Source organism: Phaethon aethereus (genome assembly GCF_964289735.1).
Source record: "Phaethon aethereus genome assembly, chromosome: 1".
NCBI classification, from domain to species: Eukaryota; Metazoa; Chordata; class Aves; order Phaethontiformes; family Phaethontidae; genus Phaethon; species Phaethon aethereus.
In genome coordinates, this window is record NC_138575.1 from 174,291,476 (window position 1) to 174,310,629 (window position 19,154).

General features: G+C 36.8%; 1 protein-coding gene across 1 annotated transcript in view; it reads left to right on the plus strand.

The window, feature by feature from the left end:
* MYCBP2 (MYC binding protein 2) overlaps nt 1-19,154 on the plus strand; it is a gene marked incomplete at its 5' end in the record, with an annotated part of 223,888 nt that overhangs the window by 97,588 nt on the left and 107,146 nt on the right. The window contains 13 exons of the mRNA XM_082013861.1: nt 1,668-1,785; nt 3,809-4,013; nt 4,340-4,499; nt 9,949-10,121; nt 11,243-11,368; nt 11,470-11,597; nt 12,619-12,710; nt 13,761-13,895; nt 13,977-14,060; nt 14,645-14,741; nt 16,583-16,775; nt 17,485-17,759; nt 18,758-18,979. Coding sequence (XP_081869987.1) covers nt 1,668-1,785; nt 3,809-4,013; nt 4,340-4,499; nt 9,949-10,121; nt 11,243-11,368; nt 11,470-11,597; nt 12,619-12,710; nt 13,761-13,895; nt 13,977-14,060; nt 14,645-14,741; nt 16,583-16,775; nt 17,485-17,759; nt 18,758-18,979 — 2,008 coding nt within the window. The remainder of the gene's footprint in view (nt 1-1,667; nt 1,786-3,808; nt 4,014-4,339; nt 4,500-9,948; nt 10,122-11,242; nt 11,369-11,469; nt 11,598-12,618; nt 12,711-13,760; nt 13,896-13,976; nt 14,061-14,644; nt 14,742-16,582; nt 16,776-17,484; nt 17,760-18,757; nt 18,980-19,154) is intronic.

Consider the following 19,154-nt stretch of genomic DNA (forward strand, 5'->3'; position numbering starts at 1 on the left):
TATGTTTTGTTTCTGCTTCAAGCCTTTTTGAGCTTCCTTAAAGTAAATGGGAGGTAAATGCAATGTTTCTTTTGTTTTTAAAGTGTTTTCATCATTGGGGCTGCTAAACTTTGCTTTGTGTGACTGTGTATAATCTTACTGATGTCCAAACTCATGTGCCTGTACACCAACGAAGGCTTCTAAATTTATGAATGTCATGTTGTGCATCCTCTGCAAAATTTTATGCTGCCCTTCAGTCTCTCTATCTCCACTACAGTCACCCACTGGAAGCTACAGTTATCATGAAGGAATAATTTCTTTCTGTATACCTGTGTTCCTCCTTCAGGTCATCAACCTATATTCATACTGTGTTCCTCAGTTCCACATTTCCCATGTTCACATCTTCCCATCTACCCTTTCTCTACTGAACACACGATGCCTCTCCTTCCTCTCACTTTCTTGACTTCTGTTTTATCCACAATTCAGCCAAAAGCAGAACATGCAACTAAACCATCTTTTTGCACATCAGCTGCTAAAAAACTGCTAGGTAACTGTAGGCTGACACTTTTTTTTTTAATTCCAGTTTAAGGCAACCTGTTCTTATTTTAGATTAATCTGCCTTTGAAAGTGCATGTTTAAAAGTGAGTTTAAATAGTGCTGCTGTTCTCTGGAGTCAGAGTTCTCAAACATGGAGTTATTTGGGAATAACTTATTATTCAAATTCCCAGTCTTTCTAAGTCCACAATAAATTTGAAGTCTAGGCAGACATTCATTATGGGACTCAGTCTGGTACAGTTCTTGTTCTCCTGTTCACTTTGTTGGGATTGAGCTAAAAATTTTAGTTTAGTATCTCACTTCTTTCTTTTTATCTTTTCTGCTATTTCTATTCTAAGTCATCACTTCATGTTTTCTTTCTTTGCTTCTTGATTGTACTATTGGGCTTTTTTCCTTCATTTTACTGGAATGGGAAATTTATTTTCTTATACATGTCCATATTTGGGAGGCACATGGATTAGACTTCTTCAGATCTTTCTGGAAAACAGTTTGGAGAGGTTTATTCGTTCTTGAGTCTATGAGTTTGATGGAGAGCAGTTTTTTTAATGCCTTATACTTCTTTAGAAAGCTGATGGAGGTGGGTAGACCTTCTCTCTCTTTTTATAATTCCCTGGCCAGTGATCTCAGGAGGGCCATATCAATATTGCTTCTGGTAATTGTACTAGAATACCAACCACATAAGGCTTTGATTGCTTCGTAATGCAAATTTTAAGTGCCTAACCAGCGTCCTCACTACAGAATTTTTTTTACTGCTACAGTTCATTACAATATATTTTATATACATACCTATATACACACAGATATATATTAGCGTAATTACAGTAACATTAAGATAATCTTACAATTACATGTTAAATTAACCATTTTTATTCTATGCCAATTTCTGAGTTTAATTGAAGAGAGAGGGTACTTGATCTGGTTCCCTGTAACAAGAGGCCATAAACTTAAATAGCTGGTACAGTCTTTCAAACCTCTGTTCATTTAATATGTAAGATGTTGCTTGACTCTGGTTTCATATAACGTGTGAGCATAGTGAATATATTTCACAGTGACTGAAATCCTTATAACACTAATGTGTGTGTTAAATGTTGTATAAGCATGTATTGATACAAAATTAATTTGCTTTAATATAGGGGGTGTCCCACATTGGTGCAAGCATTACCAGGTCCTAGTACACAAGTTACTGCTGGGAGCAACCATACAGCTATTCTCTTAATGGATGGCCAGGTTTTCACATTTGGAAGTTTCTCGGTAAGGAAATAATAATATTTATTTATGGGAATAAGCTAGTAGTTAATGTATCATTCAAAGACTTTTCCAAATTGTTTGCTTATACTTGCCTTTATAGAACTACTAATGACTTCTGCATGTCTTTTGTGTCTGTTATGTTTAAAAATGTGTCTTCTAGTATTGTTGTGGTTAGAAAAGCATGGTGCCACAAATTCTTGGTGGTTTTTATATTTTAATAAGGGTTGTAATTTAAAACTGGGTTTATTTTATAAGGTGCATCAGTTTTCTCAAACTCTTATGGTTGCAAGCTCTGTTGCAAATAAATATCTATTGCATATTCTATTACCTGTCTGTCTGTATTCGTTAGAAAAAATTGTGTCCTGTTTTCTTTCATAGAAATGGCAATGAGTTGCAGAAGTTATACTTAACACTTGAGGGGAGATTATTGCTCAGTATAATACAGCATAACTCTGGTACTCTTATTTCATATCCACATGGTATATATTCTCCTATGTCCATGTGGAATCCGTTCTTATATTCACTGAATAAGCACTTCAACTTCATTTAGTTCCCCTTCGTCCTGACTTTAGGCTGTTGTGCCTCCTTGTCTTTGCAAATACCCCCTCACTGCAATCTCACCAGAGTCATCTGTTGTTTGTGCCTTCCCACTAATGTCCTTGTCGTAAAATTTAGAGTATAGGTATTGAGCTATTTTTATATGTGTTAAAAGCTATGTACTGCCAAACGCAACAGAAGAGAAATTGCACCTTTTGAGATCTGTCTTTTTACAAAAAAAACCAAAAAAAGGTGCAGACTAAAATTTTAGAATTGGAAATCATATTTGAATTCAGTGTGCCACGAGGTGGCTCTAATATTAGGTACTGTTTTGTTGTTTTTCAGGCTTTAAGGAAAGAGCTTTGGTGTCCATGATTTTGTCAAAAGTGACTTGGACACATAAGTTTAAGCTTTGTTTACTTGCAGTGAAACTTAGCCCCTGAAAAACCAAATTCACTCTCAGGAATAGGATTTTAAAGCCTGGCTTGACTGAGGGTTTTTCTTTTTCTAAAAAAATTAATTTACACTGTATTTAGACCGCCTGTTCTATGCATCTTATAATCCTTGAAAGTTTGTTGAAAGCATCATAAAGTCAAGACAAGCTCAAAAGCAAGCTTGTTTCTTGAAAATGTCTTCACTAAGTTTACTTACATACAGTGTTACGTAGAAAGAGATGAGTAACGTGCTAGACAGAGGGTATTTGCTGTACATGCATGTTTCTCCTCGCTTACCATTTTAAATACAAAGTTACCCTAACTTCGTTAGCCTGCGGTGAATTTCCTTTGCCTGAGTGAGGTAGATGAAATCTGAACAGGTTTATTGCAGCACTTATTACTACATACTTAGGTACAGTATAAGAACTGTTAGTCCATCTCTCAGTATCTAGTTGTACATAGGAGATAAGGGCTTAGATCTCCAGGTCAGGATGTTAATGAGCATATGCAGAGGTGCTTGCTTAGGCAGTTTATGCTCTTTTTAGCTCAAGTTTGATGTGCTAATCAATTTCTAGATACTTTTAAGAGGATTTGCTCTGTACGACTTACAGACTTACTCCATGTAAGTTCAGAATTGAGTGGAGTTTAGACTGTCTGAATTGGAATGTAGATTTTTTTTTTCCTATTAATTAGTTCCTTGTTTAGTACTGAAGTTATTTGGATATTGAGTATTGAAGGACAATAAATGCTTTTATGTTTGATTCTGATGATGGAAAGGAGGGTTATCCATCATGGAGAGTCTGAGTTGCATTGAAAAACAAAAGTTCACTCAAAAACCTAACAGAATAGGGAGGACAATATCTGTCAATAACTTGTTTGTCATATTTAAACGTGTAACACTTCACTTAGATTAGCTGTTGCTTTTTCAATCTAATTTGGTGGAAAGCTAGCTCTTCCAGATTACTAGTTTTGTATGTTGAAACTATCAAAGTAACTTGTTCCTCTTTGACACTTACTGTTACTCTTACTTACTAATTCTTGCATTCTCTCTATAGAAAGGTCAGCTTGGTAGACCAATTCTGGATATGCCCTACTGGAATGCAAAACCAGCACCTATGCCTAATATAGGCTCTAAATACGGACGCAAAGCAACATGGATTGGAGCAAGTGGAGACCAGACTTTTCTCCGGATTGATGAAGCTCTCATTAATTCTCATGTGCTTGCTACATCAGAGATATTTGCAAGCAGACATATAATAGGCAAGAACCCTTCTAGAATATTTTAATTGCTTATAGAAGTATTGGAGAAAAAATAGCTTTGATCATGCGAACAATAGAGGCAATTAAAATATTTTGACTTTTCAGTTATACTGCACATGGTCATCCTAGCTCCTTTAGAAATGCAATTTTATTAAAAGTAGAATGTAAAAGTCTAAACTTTTGCACTTAAATCTTGCTATGGTTTATTTTTTCTGTTGTAGCAGTACATCTGTTCTTCCCTACTACATTAATGCTTCGTGCATAGCAAATGCCACATAATGAGTGGAGTCTTCATGTTTTTCTGCTCTTTTTGCTCCCTGATCTAGGTTTGGTACCAGCTTCAATATCAGAACCTCCTCCTTTTAAATGTCTTCTGATAAACAAGGTAGATGGCAGTTGCAAAACATTCAATGATTCTGAGCAGGAAGACCTTCAAGGTTCTGGTGTGTGTCTGGATCCTGTCTATGATGTTATCTGGAGGCAAGTGTGGATTATAGCTACTAAAATCATAGTATAGAAATCCCTTTTAAAGTATTTTGGGAGGCTGTAGACTTGATTGTGCTCATTTCCCTAGTAAGTTAAAAGCAATTTTTGTCTTCCATGTGTATTTTTCACATTTTTGGATGATTTGTTCAAGTAAGCCTAAAACAAACATCATATCTTACCCAAATTTTTAAATTTCTTTTCTTTCAGCATCATTCTCATTCCAGTCTCATGATGTTTGGGGGACTCCGTTCTATTCTGCTTATTTACTCTTTTTATTCTTCCTTTACTTTCTTCCACCTACGTAACACTTTACTGAATATTTTAATTTTATTGACATACTCAACTTCCACAACCTTGTGTCTTAAATCTTCATCCTTCTCTCAGGCATTAGTCATTACGACTTGAATAGAAGAAGGGGTGCAGTAATGATATTCTCCTCAGTTCTGACATTTGGAGAGGTAAAAATAGAGACAGTTATTTAGGTGGCATAGACATTCAAATTACGGTTGTATTTCTTTCATGGTCTTTGGGGATGGTTGCTTTCAGTGGAGTCTTTGAGCAGGTGTAGATCATAAGACCTTGTTCCAAAACAGAATCACAACATCCAATCCTTTCATAATGATTTAACAGCTGTGCTAGCCATGATTTGGAAGAGAAATTTGAACTGTCATCTGAGTGCAAGTGATGGAAGATGTTTAAACTGTTTGAAGACTTAGGCAAAACCAGAATAATCACTTACAGTTAGAATAAAGCAGGGAACCAGCTAGTTTACATTCATCTAGAAAAGACAGTATCATGCAGCTTCATATCTTTAAAATATCATTGTGTCCATAGGCTGCTTGCATCCCACTTTGGATGTCTTCATCCAAAATTGAGATTGAAGAACTTAATAGCCACTTAACATTGAAGCATGCAAATTTACTAGGCATGTTCCTTTATGACCTCTGAAGTTTCTTGGATGGCTGTAGTCCTGCGTTATGCACAACCCCAGGAGCGTTTGAATTTCATTAGCTAGGTACCAGTTCTTACTTAAATTATGCTGAGATTTGAAAGAAGGAAGGGTAGCACCCCCATCCCTTAAAGCTCTCAGTCATGATATTATCAGCAAGATTAAAACACAATGGAAGACTCAATTTACAAAATATGCAGTTATTGATTGCCATGGGAAAGCAGCAAGTTTCAGGGGAGAAAAGGTGATGACACTCAACTTGATGTAACACACTAAAATGGTTATTCAGCTTGAGTAAGTTCAAAGTCACCTGTTAAACATATTACGGGTAAACATGGTTGAGGTGTTTTATTGTCTTGCAAAATTTTGGGGACTGTAGAACTAAATCTATGGCTTAAATACTTAACTGAAGAATGAATTCTTGGAGTCTGTGCAGATGAATTGCTGTGTTATATCCCATTCTTGTTTAGCAGAACGTATTAAAACAGTCTAAAGAGGAGACATGCTAATCATCTCAGATCGGAAGTGCCTGAGAATGGTCACATGAGAATTGGGTCTTCTCCCCACAAAAAGGGAGAAGGGCCGTATCAATAGGCCAATTGAATTGCATCTACACCAATGCTGTGTGCCTTGGTGTAACAAACAAATTGGTGCATGGGTAACAAACAGGAGGCAGTGGTGGCCACTATACAGCAGGAAAACGATGATATAGTTGCCAACATGGAAACATGGTAGGATGACTCCCACAACTGGGGTGCTGCAATGTATGGCTATAAACTCTTCAGAAGGAATAGACAAGGAAGGAGAGGCAGTGCGGTAGCCCTGTATATTAAGGGAGTATTTTGATTGTCTAGAGCTTCATGATGATGATGATAGACTTGAGTGTTTATCAGTAAGAATCAGGAGGAAGGCAAATAAGGCAGATATCATGGTGAGAGTCTGTTACAGACCATGCAACCAGGATGAAGAAGCAGATGAAATATGCTATAAGCAGCTGGGAGAAGTCTCACAATCTCTAGCCCTTGTTCTCGTGGGGGACTTAAACTTACCAGATGTCTGCTAGAAATACGATACAGCGGAGACGAAACAGTCTATAAGGTTCCTGGAGTGTGTGGAAGATAACTTCCTGACACAGCTGGTGAGTGAGCCAGCTAGGGAAGGTGCCCTGTGGACCTGTTGTCTGTGAACAGGGAGGGCCTTGTGGGTGATGTGGTGGTTGGAGTCTGTTTTGGGCATAGCAGTGATAGAGTTTTTGATTCTTGGAAAAGTGAGGAGAGGATCAGCAGAACTGCTGCCTTGGACTTCCAGAGGGCGGACTTTGGCCTGTTTAGGAGCCTGGTTGACGGAGCCTCTTGGGCGGCAGTCCTGAAGGGCAAAGGAGTCCAGGAAGGCTGCACATCCTTCAAGAAGGAAACCTTAAACACACAGGAGCAGGCCGTCCCCATATGCTGAAAGATGAGCTGGCAGGGAAGAATACCCCTGACTGAACAGAGACCTTTGGCTGGAACTTAGAGAAAACAAAAAAAAGAAGTTTATGACGTATGGAAGAAAGGGCGGGCAACTCAGGAGGACTACAAGGATGATATCAGGTTATGCAGGGAGAAAACTGAAAGGGCTAAAGCCCAATTAGAACTTAATCTGGCTACTGCCATAAACAACAATAAAAAAAAAGTTTCTGTAACTACATTAGCAACAAAAGGAGGGCTAAGGATAATCTCCATCCTTTATTGGAGGGGGGGGGAAACATAGTGACAAAGGATGAGGAAAAGACTGAGGTACTTAATGCCTTCTTTGCCTCAGTCTTTATTAGTAAGACCAGTTGTTGTCTGGGTACCCAAACATCTGAGCTGGAAGACAGGGACAAGGAGCAGAATGAAGACCTCATAATCTAAGGGAAAATGGTTTGTGAACTGCTACACCACTTAGACACATGCAAGTCTGCGGGGCCAGATGGGATCCACTGAAGGGTACTGAAGGAGCTGGCAGAAGTGCTCATCAAGCCACTTTCCGTCATTTATCAGCAGTGCTGGTTAACAGGGGAGGTCCTAGACAACTGGAGGCTTGCCAGTGTGACATCCATCTACAAGAAGGGCCGAAAGGAAGATCTGGGGAACTACAGGCCTGTCAGCCTGACCTCGATATTGGGGAAGATTATGGAGCAGTTCATCTTCAGGGCGGTCACAGAGCATGTGCAGAGCAGCCAAGGGATCAGGCCCAGCCAGCACAGGTTCATGAAAGGCACGTCCTGCTTGACCAACCTGATCTCCTTGCATGACCAGGTGACCCACCTAGTGGATAAGAGAAAGACTGTGGATGTTATCTCCTGGACTTTAGTAAAGCATTTGACACCGTCTCCTACAGCATTCTCCTGGAGAAACTGATGGCTCCTGTCTTAGACAGGTGTACTCTTCGCTGGGTGAGGAATTGGCTGGATGGCCGAGCCCGGAGAGTTGTGGTGAATGGCATTAAATCCAGTTGGCAGCCAGTCACAAGCAGTGTTCCCCAGGGCTCAGTTTTGGGGCTGGTCTTGTTCAATATGTTTGTCAATGATCCGGATGAGGGGATTGAGTGCTCCCTCAGTAAGTTTGCAGATGACACCAAGTTGGGTGGGATCTGCTGATCTACTTGATCTGCTGGAGGGTAGGAGGGCTCTGCAGAGGGATCTGGACAGGCTGGATCAATGGGCTGAGGTCAGTTGTATGAGGTTTAATAAGACCAAGTTCCGGTCCTTCGGTCACAACAACCCCATGCAATGCTACAGGCTTGGGAAAGATTGGATGGAGAGCTGCTCGGCGGAAAGGGACCTGGGGGTGTTGGTTGACAGCCGGCTGAATATAAGCCGACAGTGTGCCCAGATGGCCAAGAGGGCCAAAAGCATCCTGGCCTGTACCAGAATTAGTGTGGCCAGCAGGAGTAGGGAAGTGATCGTGCCTCTGTACTCGGCACTAGCGAGTGAGGCCGCAGCTTGAATGCTGTGTTCAGTTTTGGGCCCCTCACTACAAGAAGGATGTTGAGTTGCTGGAGTTTGTCCAGAGCAGGGCAATGAAGCTGGTGAAGGGTCTGGAGCACAAATCTAGGAGCGGCTGAGGGAACTGGGGTGGTTTAGTCTGGAGAAAAGGAGGCTGAGGGGAGACCTTATCGCTCTCTACAGCTACCTGAAAGGAGGTTGTAGCAAGATGGGCGTCGGCCTCTTCTCCCAAGTAACTAGTGATAGGATGGGGGGAAATGGCCTCAAGTTGGGCCAGAGGAGGTTTAGACTGGACATTAGGAAAAAATCCTTCACTGAAAGGGTTATCCAGCATTGGAACAGGCTGCCCAGGTGAATGGTTAACTCACCATCCCCAGAGGTATTTAAAAGACATGTTGATGTGGTGCTTAGGGACGTGTTTTAATGGTGGACTTGGCAGTGTTAACAGTTGGACTTAATGATCTTAAAGGTCTTTTCCAAACTAAATGGTTCTGTGATTCTATAATGAATACGCCTGTTAGTGAAATATTTGGTATATTAATTATTATTCCTGGACATTTTTATTCATGCCTATTTAAATGAAGGGGTCCATTTCTCTGTACAGAGACACAGCATATTTGATTACATGGATTTTAAAGATTTTCTTCGCAGCTTTGTGGCTTTTTCAGTTAGTGAAAGAAGTGGTTAAATGATTTCATATGTGTGTGTGTATATATATGTATGTGTGTATAAACTTGCACATTGCCAACTCATTGAAATTCCAAATACATATAGTGTCTTACAATACTTTTACTTAAAACCATTTCTTTCTCATTGGTTAGACCATCTTAGCCCATTTGGATTTTTAGAACAGTGTACCAAGTGAAAATTCCTTTTGTGCTTATTCAGAACACTCCCATTTATGTCCTCTGTTTTTTCCTTTTACATAGTGATATGAAAGACTTCATTTTTTTCATTTTCTTTTTCTCCATGTTAATCTATAGTATAGAAAGTCTTTGTATTCCCTTGTTTATGCTGCCCTTTTCTGTAATCCTTTAAATACTCATAAGGTGATGTTATCCATTTAAAAAGCCAAAACAAAATATGTTGGAATTCTCAAGATCTTTTTACTCTTATTTGAAGGTGAGTAACCCTTTTACTTTCTCTTGGCATCTTTATAATTTTTGAGCACATCTGCGATTATATCTAGTAGTTTGGTAGTTACTTCATGCTTCTTAATAGATTATGCTATTTTAATATTTAGTAGCTTTGAAAAGGGTCTAACATTTTGTGAAATTTGTAAACCCATAATGTGACTGTTTGACTTGAAGTACAAGAAGAATGTTTTTGTGTCTTTCCACCTGCTAGTGTGTTAAGCTAGTAAAGTTTATATGTGTTTGGTGTAATGATGTTCAGTTTTAAGAGTTTGTACTAGCAGATCTATGTTTCATAATAAATAGCTTATAAATTTTAATTATCAGTTAGATTTTGCATTTTTTGTAGTAGGTGAAAGTGTTTTTTTTTTTTTTTTACTCTGTTTTGTCTTGCTCTAGGTTTCGACCAAATGCTAGGGAACTGTGGAGTTACAATGCAGTAGTTGCCGATTCCAGACTTCCCTCAGCTCCAGACATGCAATCCCGGTGTAGTATTTTGAGTCCAGAACTTGCTCTACCAACAGGTTCCAAAGCTCTAACCACCAGATCTCATGCAGCTTTGCACATTCTAGGTATACATTTGTAGTTGATGAGTCAGAAGCTTAGATGAAATAAAGAAACATTACTTAATGTATAAATGAATTGTAATCTAACAGCTTTCTGACTTTTTTTGAGTTAAATTTTAACTTTGTATTCTTTCATCATTGTTCTTAACACTTATGATCTGGCTGATATGCAATTAATTCTAATAAAAATAGTTATCTTCTGCCATCTTAATGATGATAGAGGATTTTAGAGTTCTGATGGAACCTGCTACTAGACGTCAGCAGAATAAAGTAAGAGACCTTCCTGGGTGATGTTTTTGGACAGTCTGCAGAATGAAGTCAGTACTATTAAGTTAACCTGGAGTCTCCAAAAGACAGGAAAAAAGTGTTCTTAAATAAGCTATTTTTATTTTAAATTAAATGCGGTATTTAAAATAAGAATTTACTCTTTGCAGTTTTGTTTAATGGCGCACTGAGAGCAATGCGATTTCCTTTTGTAGTCTAAAAAGCCTACCAAAACAAAAAATAGTCATACTGTGTTCACATGTAAACTGTACATATGCAAAATAGCCAGTACTTCAATGCACAGCTTTGGAAGTTATTTTAGCTCACTTGCTCACTGAATGTGAAGAGTGGCCAGTTCCTTGTCCTGCTGCCTTCATTGTGTGTTAGAGATGTGATAAATTTTAACTTGAACAGTACTTTTCTGTGTCTGAGACAAAGGTGTGTTAGGTACCCATGTATATGAAACAAAATGCCTTTTATGAAGGCTCTCAAATCTGCCCATATTTCAATTACTACTTCAACTCTTTTTTGGTAATAAGGGAAATGTAAAAAGGAAAAAAAAAATATGAAGGTGTTGCTGGCAATTTATTTACGATTGGAAAAGCTGCAAAGTAGATTTAACCACATTTCTTGGTTATTGTGGAAAATGAATAAATTAAAAGGATCTTCTAATAGCAAACCTTGAGATTCTGCTGCAGTGATCCCTGACCTAATCAAAGCTGTAATGATATTCTGTAGCATGTGTGGTTTCGGGACAAAACAGTTAGGTTGCTTTGGTCTTTTTAGCCAGTATTCATTTCCGTTTCACTGATTATAGTCAAGAGTAAGAAATTTTGAGTTGTTCTTTGATTTGCTTTCTTTAGGTTGTCTTGATACTTTGGCTGCTATGCAGGACTTAAAAATGGGTGTAGCAAATGCAGAAGAAGAGACTCAAGCAGTAATGAAAGTTTATTCTAAAGAAGACTACAGTGTTGTTAACAGGTTTGAAAGTATGTACACAGTAAAATTTTATAGCGCAAGTTGATCAAACTGACAGAGTAAAAGACTAAGATAAATTAACTGTATTTTCGTTGGGGGTTTTTTTCTGCAGGTCATGGAGGAGGGTGGGGTTACTCAGCCCACTCAGTAGAAGCTATCCGTTTCTGTGCTGATACAGATATTTTGTTAGGTGGTCTTGGTCTTTTTGGAGGTAGGGGTGAATATACTGCTAAAATAAAGGTAAGGAGGTGTTTTTTCTTGTTTTAAATCATATTATGTTTCAAAATCATAAATTTAGAAATGTCGCCTAAACCCATGATTAGTTTTATATTAGATGTGTATATTCAGAATATGTTAATTGTTGTTACTTGGCATTTACTGTGTTATTGAGTTTTTCTATTTTCAAGTGAATAGGTATTAAGGTTTATTTTAGGGAAATGGATGGCATATGCTTAGCAGTAACATTTGCATAAGATAACAGGAGATCCAAAATAAGTAGCTGTACTTTATTCTAGTTTAACACAATGACTGAGAATTGCAAATGATTAAGGAAAGCCAAGAAACTGAACAACAAAAAAAAGCACAACTAAAGTTTAAATACTAAAGGTAGTAGCCCTATGAAAGTACTGCAGTATTTCAGTTTGTTTTCAGTTGTCTAGGATTAGCTTATAGCCACGGTAAGATTTGCCAGTCCTACCACAGATGAACTGTGTATTAAACAGGTGTTTGCAAGGGAAGTAATAGACATGTATTGTGGTCCTTTTTCAAACTGATCAAACAATAGAAGTAATTTTTGACTAAGAAACCTAAGTTCTTTTGAAAAAGCTATAATCTTTCGTCCTGGTCACTGTGACTGTTTATGACACTATTGGCTAGCTCTGCTAAACAGTCAAGTTGTCCCTTTCTAGAGAAGTTGAGTATATCTTCAGTGCATTTCAAGTCTATGATGGAAAGCCTGCACCTTCTGCCCAACTTTGCCCTTTTTAGATTGGCTGCTTTTTACTTACCTGCAAGATATAGGGAGTTTCTCCACTTAACTTATCTGGGCATAAGGCTGGGAGGTCAGTGTCAGTTGCTATTTTTTAAAAGTTAATGATACTACAAAATCCTGACTTGCAGATGTCAGCCATAGTAACTAGTGATTACTTTCAGGAAGGGAGAATAGTAGCAGACTGTTTCCGGAACGCCAGACAGCAAAAAGTGGTATTATGAGGTTTCTAACAGGTAAGATGTATGTTTACCTTTTTTCTTACTCCACCAGTTATTTGAATTGGGTCCAGATGGGGGAGACCATGAGACAGATGGAGACCTTCTTGCTGAAACAGATGTCTTAGCGTATGATTGCGCTGCTAGGTAGGATGTTTTCCTTACCTACTTCTACCTATTTCTTGATCTTTATTTTTCCGTTCTTCATACACATTTTAAAATTACTTTAAATAATGAACAGAGATGATCTACAGCATTAGAAGTTTGTAGCAAGTGATGTAAAACTTACACTCAAAGGGTGTTGGGTAAAGCAGTAAAACACCAGATACCTCACCAAGCCATTATGGTACTAAATTAAAGGAAGGAAAAATCCTCTCACACTTGCTCTTGTATAAATCAGTCAAATCCCATATTCCTGTCATGAGAAGACAAGACAAACAAAGTGTCACAGCAGCTCTTTTGAATACTGTCAAAATGATGCTTTCAAGCATAAATGGGTATTTGCATTAAACAACTCATCATTAAACTTACTGCAATATGAAATTATCATAACCAAAAGAAGGGTTATTGTGCTTCAGCTCATTAGAATACAAGCAGTTACTGCTTGAAAGATTTTGTGCATATGGTTGGGGTTAGCCATCATTTAGCTGCTTTTTCATTCCCTATTTTGAAATAATATAACATTCAAATCATCCATGACTAATTCTTTTAGGTTTAATTCTTATGTATTAATAACCCTAAATATACATTCTGTTACTTTCTTAAGCATTCATGTGTCATTCCTAAGAATTTATGTATAAGCTCTTGTAATTTACAAAAATTTACCCAGAATTTTCTGAAATAAAAGAATATAATTAATACTTTACTTGAAGTATTATGTATTAAATGTAATAGGGTTTGTGTGTGTTAATTTAACTTCATCTTTCCTTACTCTTTTTGGCATTTGATATCTCATTGTTTCAAAATGCAAGATAAAGCTAGACTTCGTTATTTGTAGGTGCTTCTGAATTACTATTTTTTTAATTACTACAATATCTTTCAAAAATATTTTTAAATGTTGACTGTAAATAGGTACTTGAGATTAATAACTTAATTCCATTAACTTTTAATTTTCTTTTATAAGCAAGGTTGTAATTCATTAAAGATTAACCTAAAAACTAATTCACATATATCTTTTTCAAAATTTACTTCTCCCAGAGAGAAGTATGCAATGATGTTTGATGAACCAGTACTCCTACAAGCTGGCTGGTGGTATGTAGCCTGGGCACGAGTGTCAGGACCTAGCAGTGATTGTGGATCTCATGGACAGGCCTCTATTACTACAGATGATGGGTATACTTTTTTCTATATTTTTTAATGCAAAATAAGAGATCTAATATTGCTTGAATAATAATTGGATTATTTCTCTTTCAGTGTTGTATTTCAGTTTAAAAGTTCCAAGAAATCAAATAATGGTACAGATGTTAATGCAGGGCAGATCCCACAGTTATTATACAGGTAATATTTTGACCTCTATTTAGAACAATTGATTGATAGGTTTTTTGAACAGAGTCCCTGTTAAAGTAAGCATATGTTTAATGAGATTATTATTGTATTAAGCTAAGGAAATCAATATCTGAAAAAATTAGGGAAAGCTTAAGTGTCTTTGAGAAAAGTAATGTCTATTATACCAACATTTATTTCTTTAAGGTTTTTCTTTAAGAGGTCATTCTTCATATATTTTGTTTTGAGACTTTCATTTAGTTCTGTAGAGCCTCAAGATTTCATCTAACATACTTCATTTTTTTGCTAGTTGGGAATTATTCTATTTAGTAGGCCTCAGTTTAGGAGCAGTATACTATCAAGCAGATGATTTTAATGACAAAAAAAGAACAAAGAATTGTGCTTTACAGTAAGTTCCCATAAACTTATTATTCACATGTTAAACATTATGTAACTCTGTCTGAAAAAACAAGAACTCTTTCACTCAACATTTTTTGATAATTACCTTAAACTTTTCTTCCACTTCTGTTCCATTTGAACAATACAAATAGTAAAAACGTGGTGCAGATTTCAAGTCAGTTCTTAAATTGTTCTTCCAGGCTGCCAACAAGTGATGGCAGTGCATCAAAAGGAAAACAGCAAACCAGTGAACCTGTACATATTTTAAAGAGATCTTTTGCCAGAACTGTCTCAGTGGTGAGTATTATCAAGAATCTTCTGTATTTCCTGCAAGTTCATTCATAAGTAGAAAACTGAAAGCTGTACATGTGGAAATAATGAATGATTTTTTCTTTCTGCTTTATCAAACAGAAGTTAGGTACACTGCTATGTAGAATATTGTATTGTTTTTAACTTTTTTTGAAGATTTCAGATGTAAACTTGTATCTAACCTAAGCTTGGTATTGAGCTAAGGATGAGAGCCTAGAAATGTATTTGTTTAGAAGGTTTAGTTTACTTTTCATGGGTAAGCTACTTAGTGGGGGGAGGAGGGGAGGCAGGGGTAGGGGTGTGTGGGGTTGACTTCATACTTACAGGTTGTATTCAATGTACAAGACTTACTCCCTGCCAAGAAATGAATATTAGCAGGCTTTTTACAGTTTTGAGGGAGCTTTACTATGTGCTCTCTTCCCTGTCTTTTAAATTACTGTCATTAAGTAGTCATTGGTGAGATTCATCTTCCTCTTGGATTCATTCCAGTATACACTGTGGATCAGATAGCATTTAATTAAACTTTGATAAGCTGAGGTAAGGAGTATTAATAACTACAACTATTAATAGTAGATAGTCTGGAGTTCTTCACCTACAGCAGGTGGTTAGTCAAATTTTGAGGAATACCGCATTAAGTTGAAATGCAGTATTATAAGAATAAGACCAATTCTGTCTTCGTGTTTTTGAAGTACAGTCCCTTCCTTATCTGTTACAAGCAATGATTATTTGATTTTGATTTCCATCTTGGTTTATATTTTATACTGCATTACATGTACTGTCGCTATTCTCAACTGATAGTTACATTGAAGTTATTGCCTCCATATGGACACTCGCAGTCCAGTTTTCTTGGCCAGCTTGCTTTCTCTCATTTATGTATTCTCCGTATCTTCAGTATTCTCTAATGATCAGGATGATCATCTTCTGTTCAGGTTTCTCCTATTATCTATTTCTCCTCATTAGCTACATGATTTGCATTTTTAGTAATCAGCTTAACATATTAATAGCTACTCTTAATATATGTTTGCTTAAAAACATTTGCATTAAGCTATGAACTCCTATGGCTTTTAATACTTTGCATTGTATCCTCCCTCTTCATTATCTTGCTGCTGTTATCCCTCACCATATATCTGAACTTGGATAATAGGAGAGTTTTGGCTTTCTGGAGCATTAGGCATTTTATAACTAACTTTGAACAATCAACTTGATTGTTGCAGCTTGAAGGTATGCAATACCAAATGTTTGTAGCTTGCCTTCTGAGGTACAACTTTATTAAACTACCAACCATGTTTAATAACAGTAGAAACAAATTTTTGGACAAACAAAGTTTTTTAAATCCTCAAATTTCTTGTCAACTGTCATGTGCTTCTGTTGAAGTTATGTTCAAGTATGGCCCTGCAGATCATAATGTTTTAAAGACAAAGCAAAGACAGACCTGTTATGACAAGGATATATTTGTTTAAAAGTAGGTGTTACACTATTCATATGCAGATAGAGCAAATAAAATTTACTGAAATATCTGTATTAAAGGTGAGTACAAACAGCTGTTAGTTCTTAAATAACGGAGAGACTTCCACACATGTAATATTATAACGTATTATAAATTGCCTTTAGTATATTACAGTGAATTATTACCTACATTCTCAGTGCTCTTATTTATTCTCAAGCAAGTAGGATTTGTGTGTTCTGTGGTAGATGTGTATAGACATAAATATGTTTTCATAATAAACATAGATATAGATGCTGTTTTCTTTCCATCTTATTCTGATGCTGAAAATTCACTTGTTTTTAACACAAAATCTGTCTTCTGTATACTTCATACTCTGAAATAGGAGTGCTTTGAATCTTTATTGAGCATTCTTCACTGGAGCTGGACAACACTGGTGCTGGGAGTTGAAGAACTTCGTGGACTTAAAGGATTCCAATACACTGCTACTCTTTTGGATTTAGAAAGATTGCGTTTTGTGGGCACTTGCTGCTTGAGGTTATTGAGGGTCTACACCTGTGAAATATATCCAATATCAGGTATTCTTCTTAATTCACTTGTTTCATATTTATCAGCAAATAATCACAGAATCACTAGGTTGGAAAGGACCTTTAAGATCATCAAGTCCAACCATTAATCCAGCGCCACCGTGTTCCCTAAACCCATAATAATCTACAGGACATTGAAAACTTGATCTAAGTATTCATGTAGGATATGCTATAAGATGAAATTGCTTATACAGATGGGTTTATTGGAGTAATTAGGAGACTTGATGTCAGAAATGGGGTATTTGCAACAATCTACATAACCAAGCATCCAGCACCACATGTTTACACTGTAATTCATGCCTATTTTAAAGTTAACTTGTTGTTTGGCTTTACAGTTGGGTTCTCTTGGACTATTTTGTAGCTTTTTCCCCATTTCTGTACATTGTAGCTGCTTTTGGTGGTGAGCACAATTTAAATTTAAAGGACAGTATCTTTTTTTCATGCTTGTAGTTTAACAATGCTCATATTAAAGTGCTGCATATATTATGAAAGAGCTGAAAATTGCAAGTTTCTGATGTTGAGGTTTATTCAAAGTAGTTTAATACCCTTCACTTTTAATTTCTAAATTAACTTCTCTGAATGTGGATTCATCAATGTTGCTAAATTCTAGTTGGTTTATTTGCATGTAAAAACGTGCATTTTTATATGAAAATGTTTCATTTATTGTACATTTAATGCTCTTCTTTGTGTAACCCTCTAGCTACAGCTAAGGCGGTTGTAGAAGAAACCAGCAAACTAGCAGATTGCATTGGGAAAACTAGGACCTTGCTGAGAAAAATTTTATCTGAAGGAGTTGATCATTGCATGGTGAAGCTGGACAATGATCCACAAGGATATCTCAGTCAGCCCCTGAGTCTTTTAGAAGCTGTTCTTCAGGAATGCCATAATACATTCACAGCTTGCTTTCATTCGTTTTATCCAACGCCGGCTCTCCAGTGGGCATGTCTTTGTGACTTGCTGAATTGTTTGGATCAGGTACATTAAAATGGCACAAATAAATCTTACAACTTAGCTTCCCCTTTTGCTCAAAGAGAAGCCAAGCGGTATTTAAAACCTTTATTCCATTTTTGTGTTTATCCTAATTTGCAACTTGAATTCTGCTGTGGTTTGGGTTTTTTTAATGATTGCATTTCCTGGTTGGGGGCGGGGGGCAGGGGAGATGTTTGGGTTTTTGTTGTTTTGTTTTTTTTTTTAAACTGTCCAAGTTCAACAAGAGCCTAGGAACTTCTGTCTCCCTTAGCAGTGGGAAGATTCTCTCTGGGACAGTGAAGAAAATTTGTGCTGCTGGTAACTGTCAGCACCCACTTTTTCAGTGTTGAGGCCATGCCTTATATGTGATTACTCTTGCTGCATGTTGCTTAGGAGCATACATGTGGTATTTTTTATACTCATAACTAATACTGGAGTAATTTCTCAATTAAATGTTACAACAGTGCTCTGATCCAGCAAAGTACATGAGAAGCCGGCAATATTTTTCTATAATCAACAACTTTCTTCTAAGTGTCTTGCTTATTGTGAATGAGTATCTGACACCTAAACACTGTAGTTGCTTGCGTGGATTGCAGCGAGATGTAAGAAATTTGTTTCTTTGTATGAAAATTTATTTAGCATATAAAAGTTCAAGGAAGAATCAGTTCTTTAATGTATTATTCTAATTAAATTGCTTGATAAATTGTAACTGCCTTGTCTTCAAAGGGTGACATAATTTCAAAAGTAATTTTAAATGGGTTTATTATTTTAAAACATGTCAACCAACAAATTTTAATTACTCCAGTTTGAAAGATCTAAATGGGAAGATCATGAGAGAAGATAAGAAGTAAAATTCATGGTAAAGCTAACAGTATATAAAATTCTTTATCTATATTATTTTTATAGCTACTATAAAACTGCAAAGTTCCTTTCAAGAGTAGTTTCTCCCTCATTTACTTTGAATGCCACAGTGCCATTCTATTAATTTCTTTTTATGTTTTTAGGACATCCAGGAAGCGAACTTCAAAACCTCCAGTAGCCGTCTTCTTGCTGCTGTTATGTCTGCTCTCTGCCATACTTCAGTAAAACTGACCTCTATCTTTCCGATTGCTTATGATGGAGAGGCGTTGCTGCGATCAATGGTCAAACAAGTCAGCACTGAGAATGACGCTGCTCTGGCCCATCGTTTTCCTCTTTTGGTTGCACACATGGAAAAACTTAGTCAGGTTAGGATATATTCTAAAAATTTTAAAACTTGCTTTACTTTGCAACAAAAAACAGTTATGTAAGTTGAAGTTTTACCTTTGCAAGGATGTAGCTGAATTTGCCCGAGTGTTTTCTTTCTAAAAGGCTTGTTTCAGAAACTTGTTAATTTATGCGATTTTCATATTTTGGTCCAAA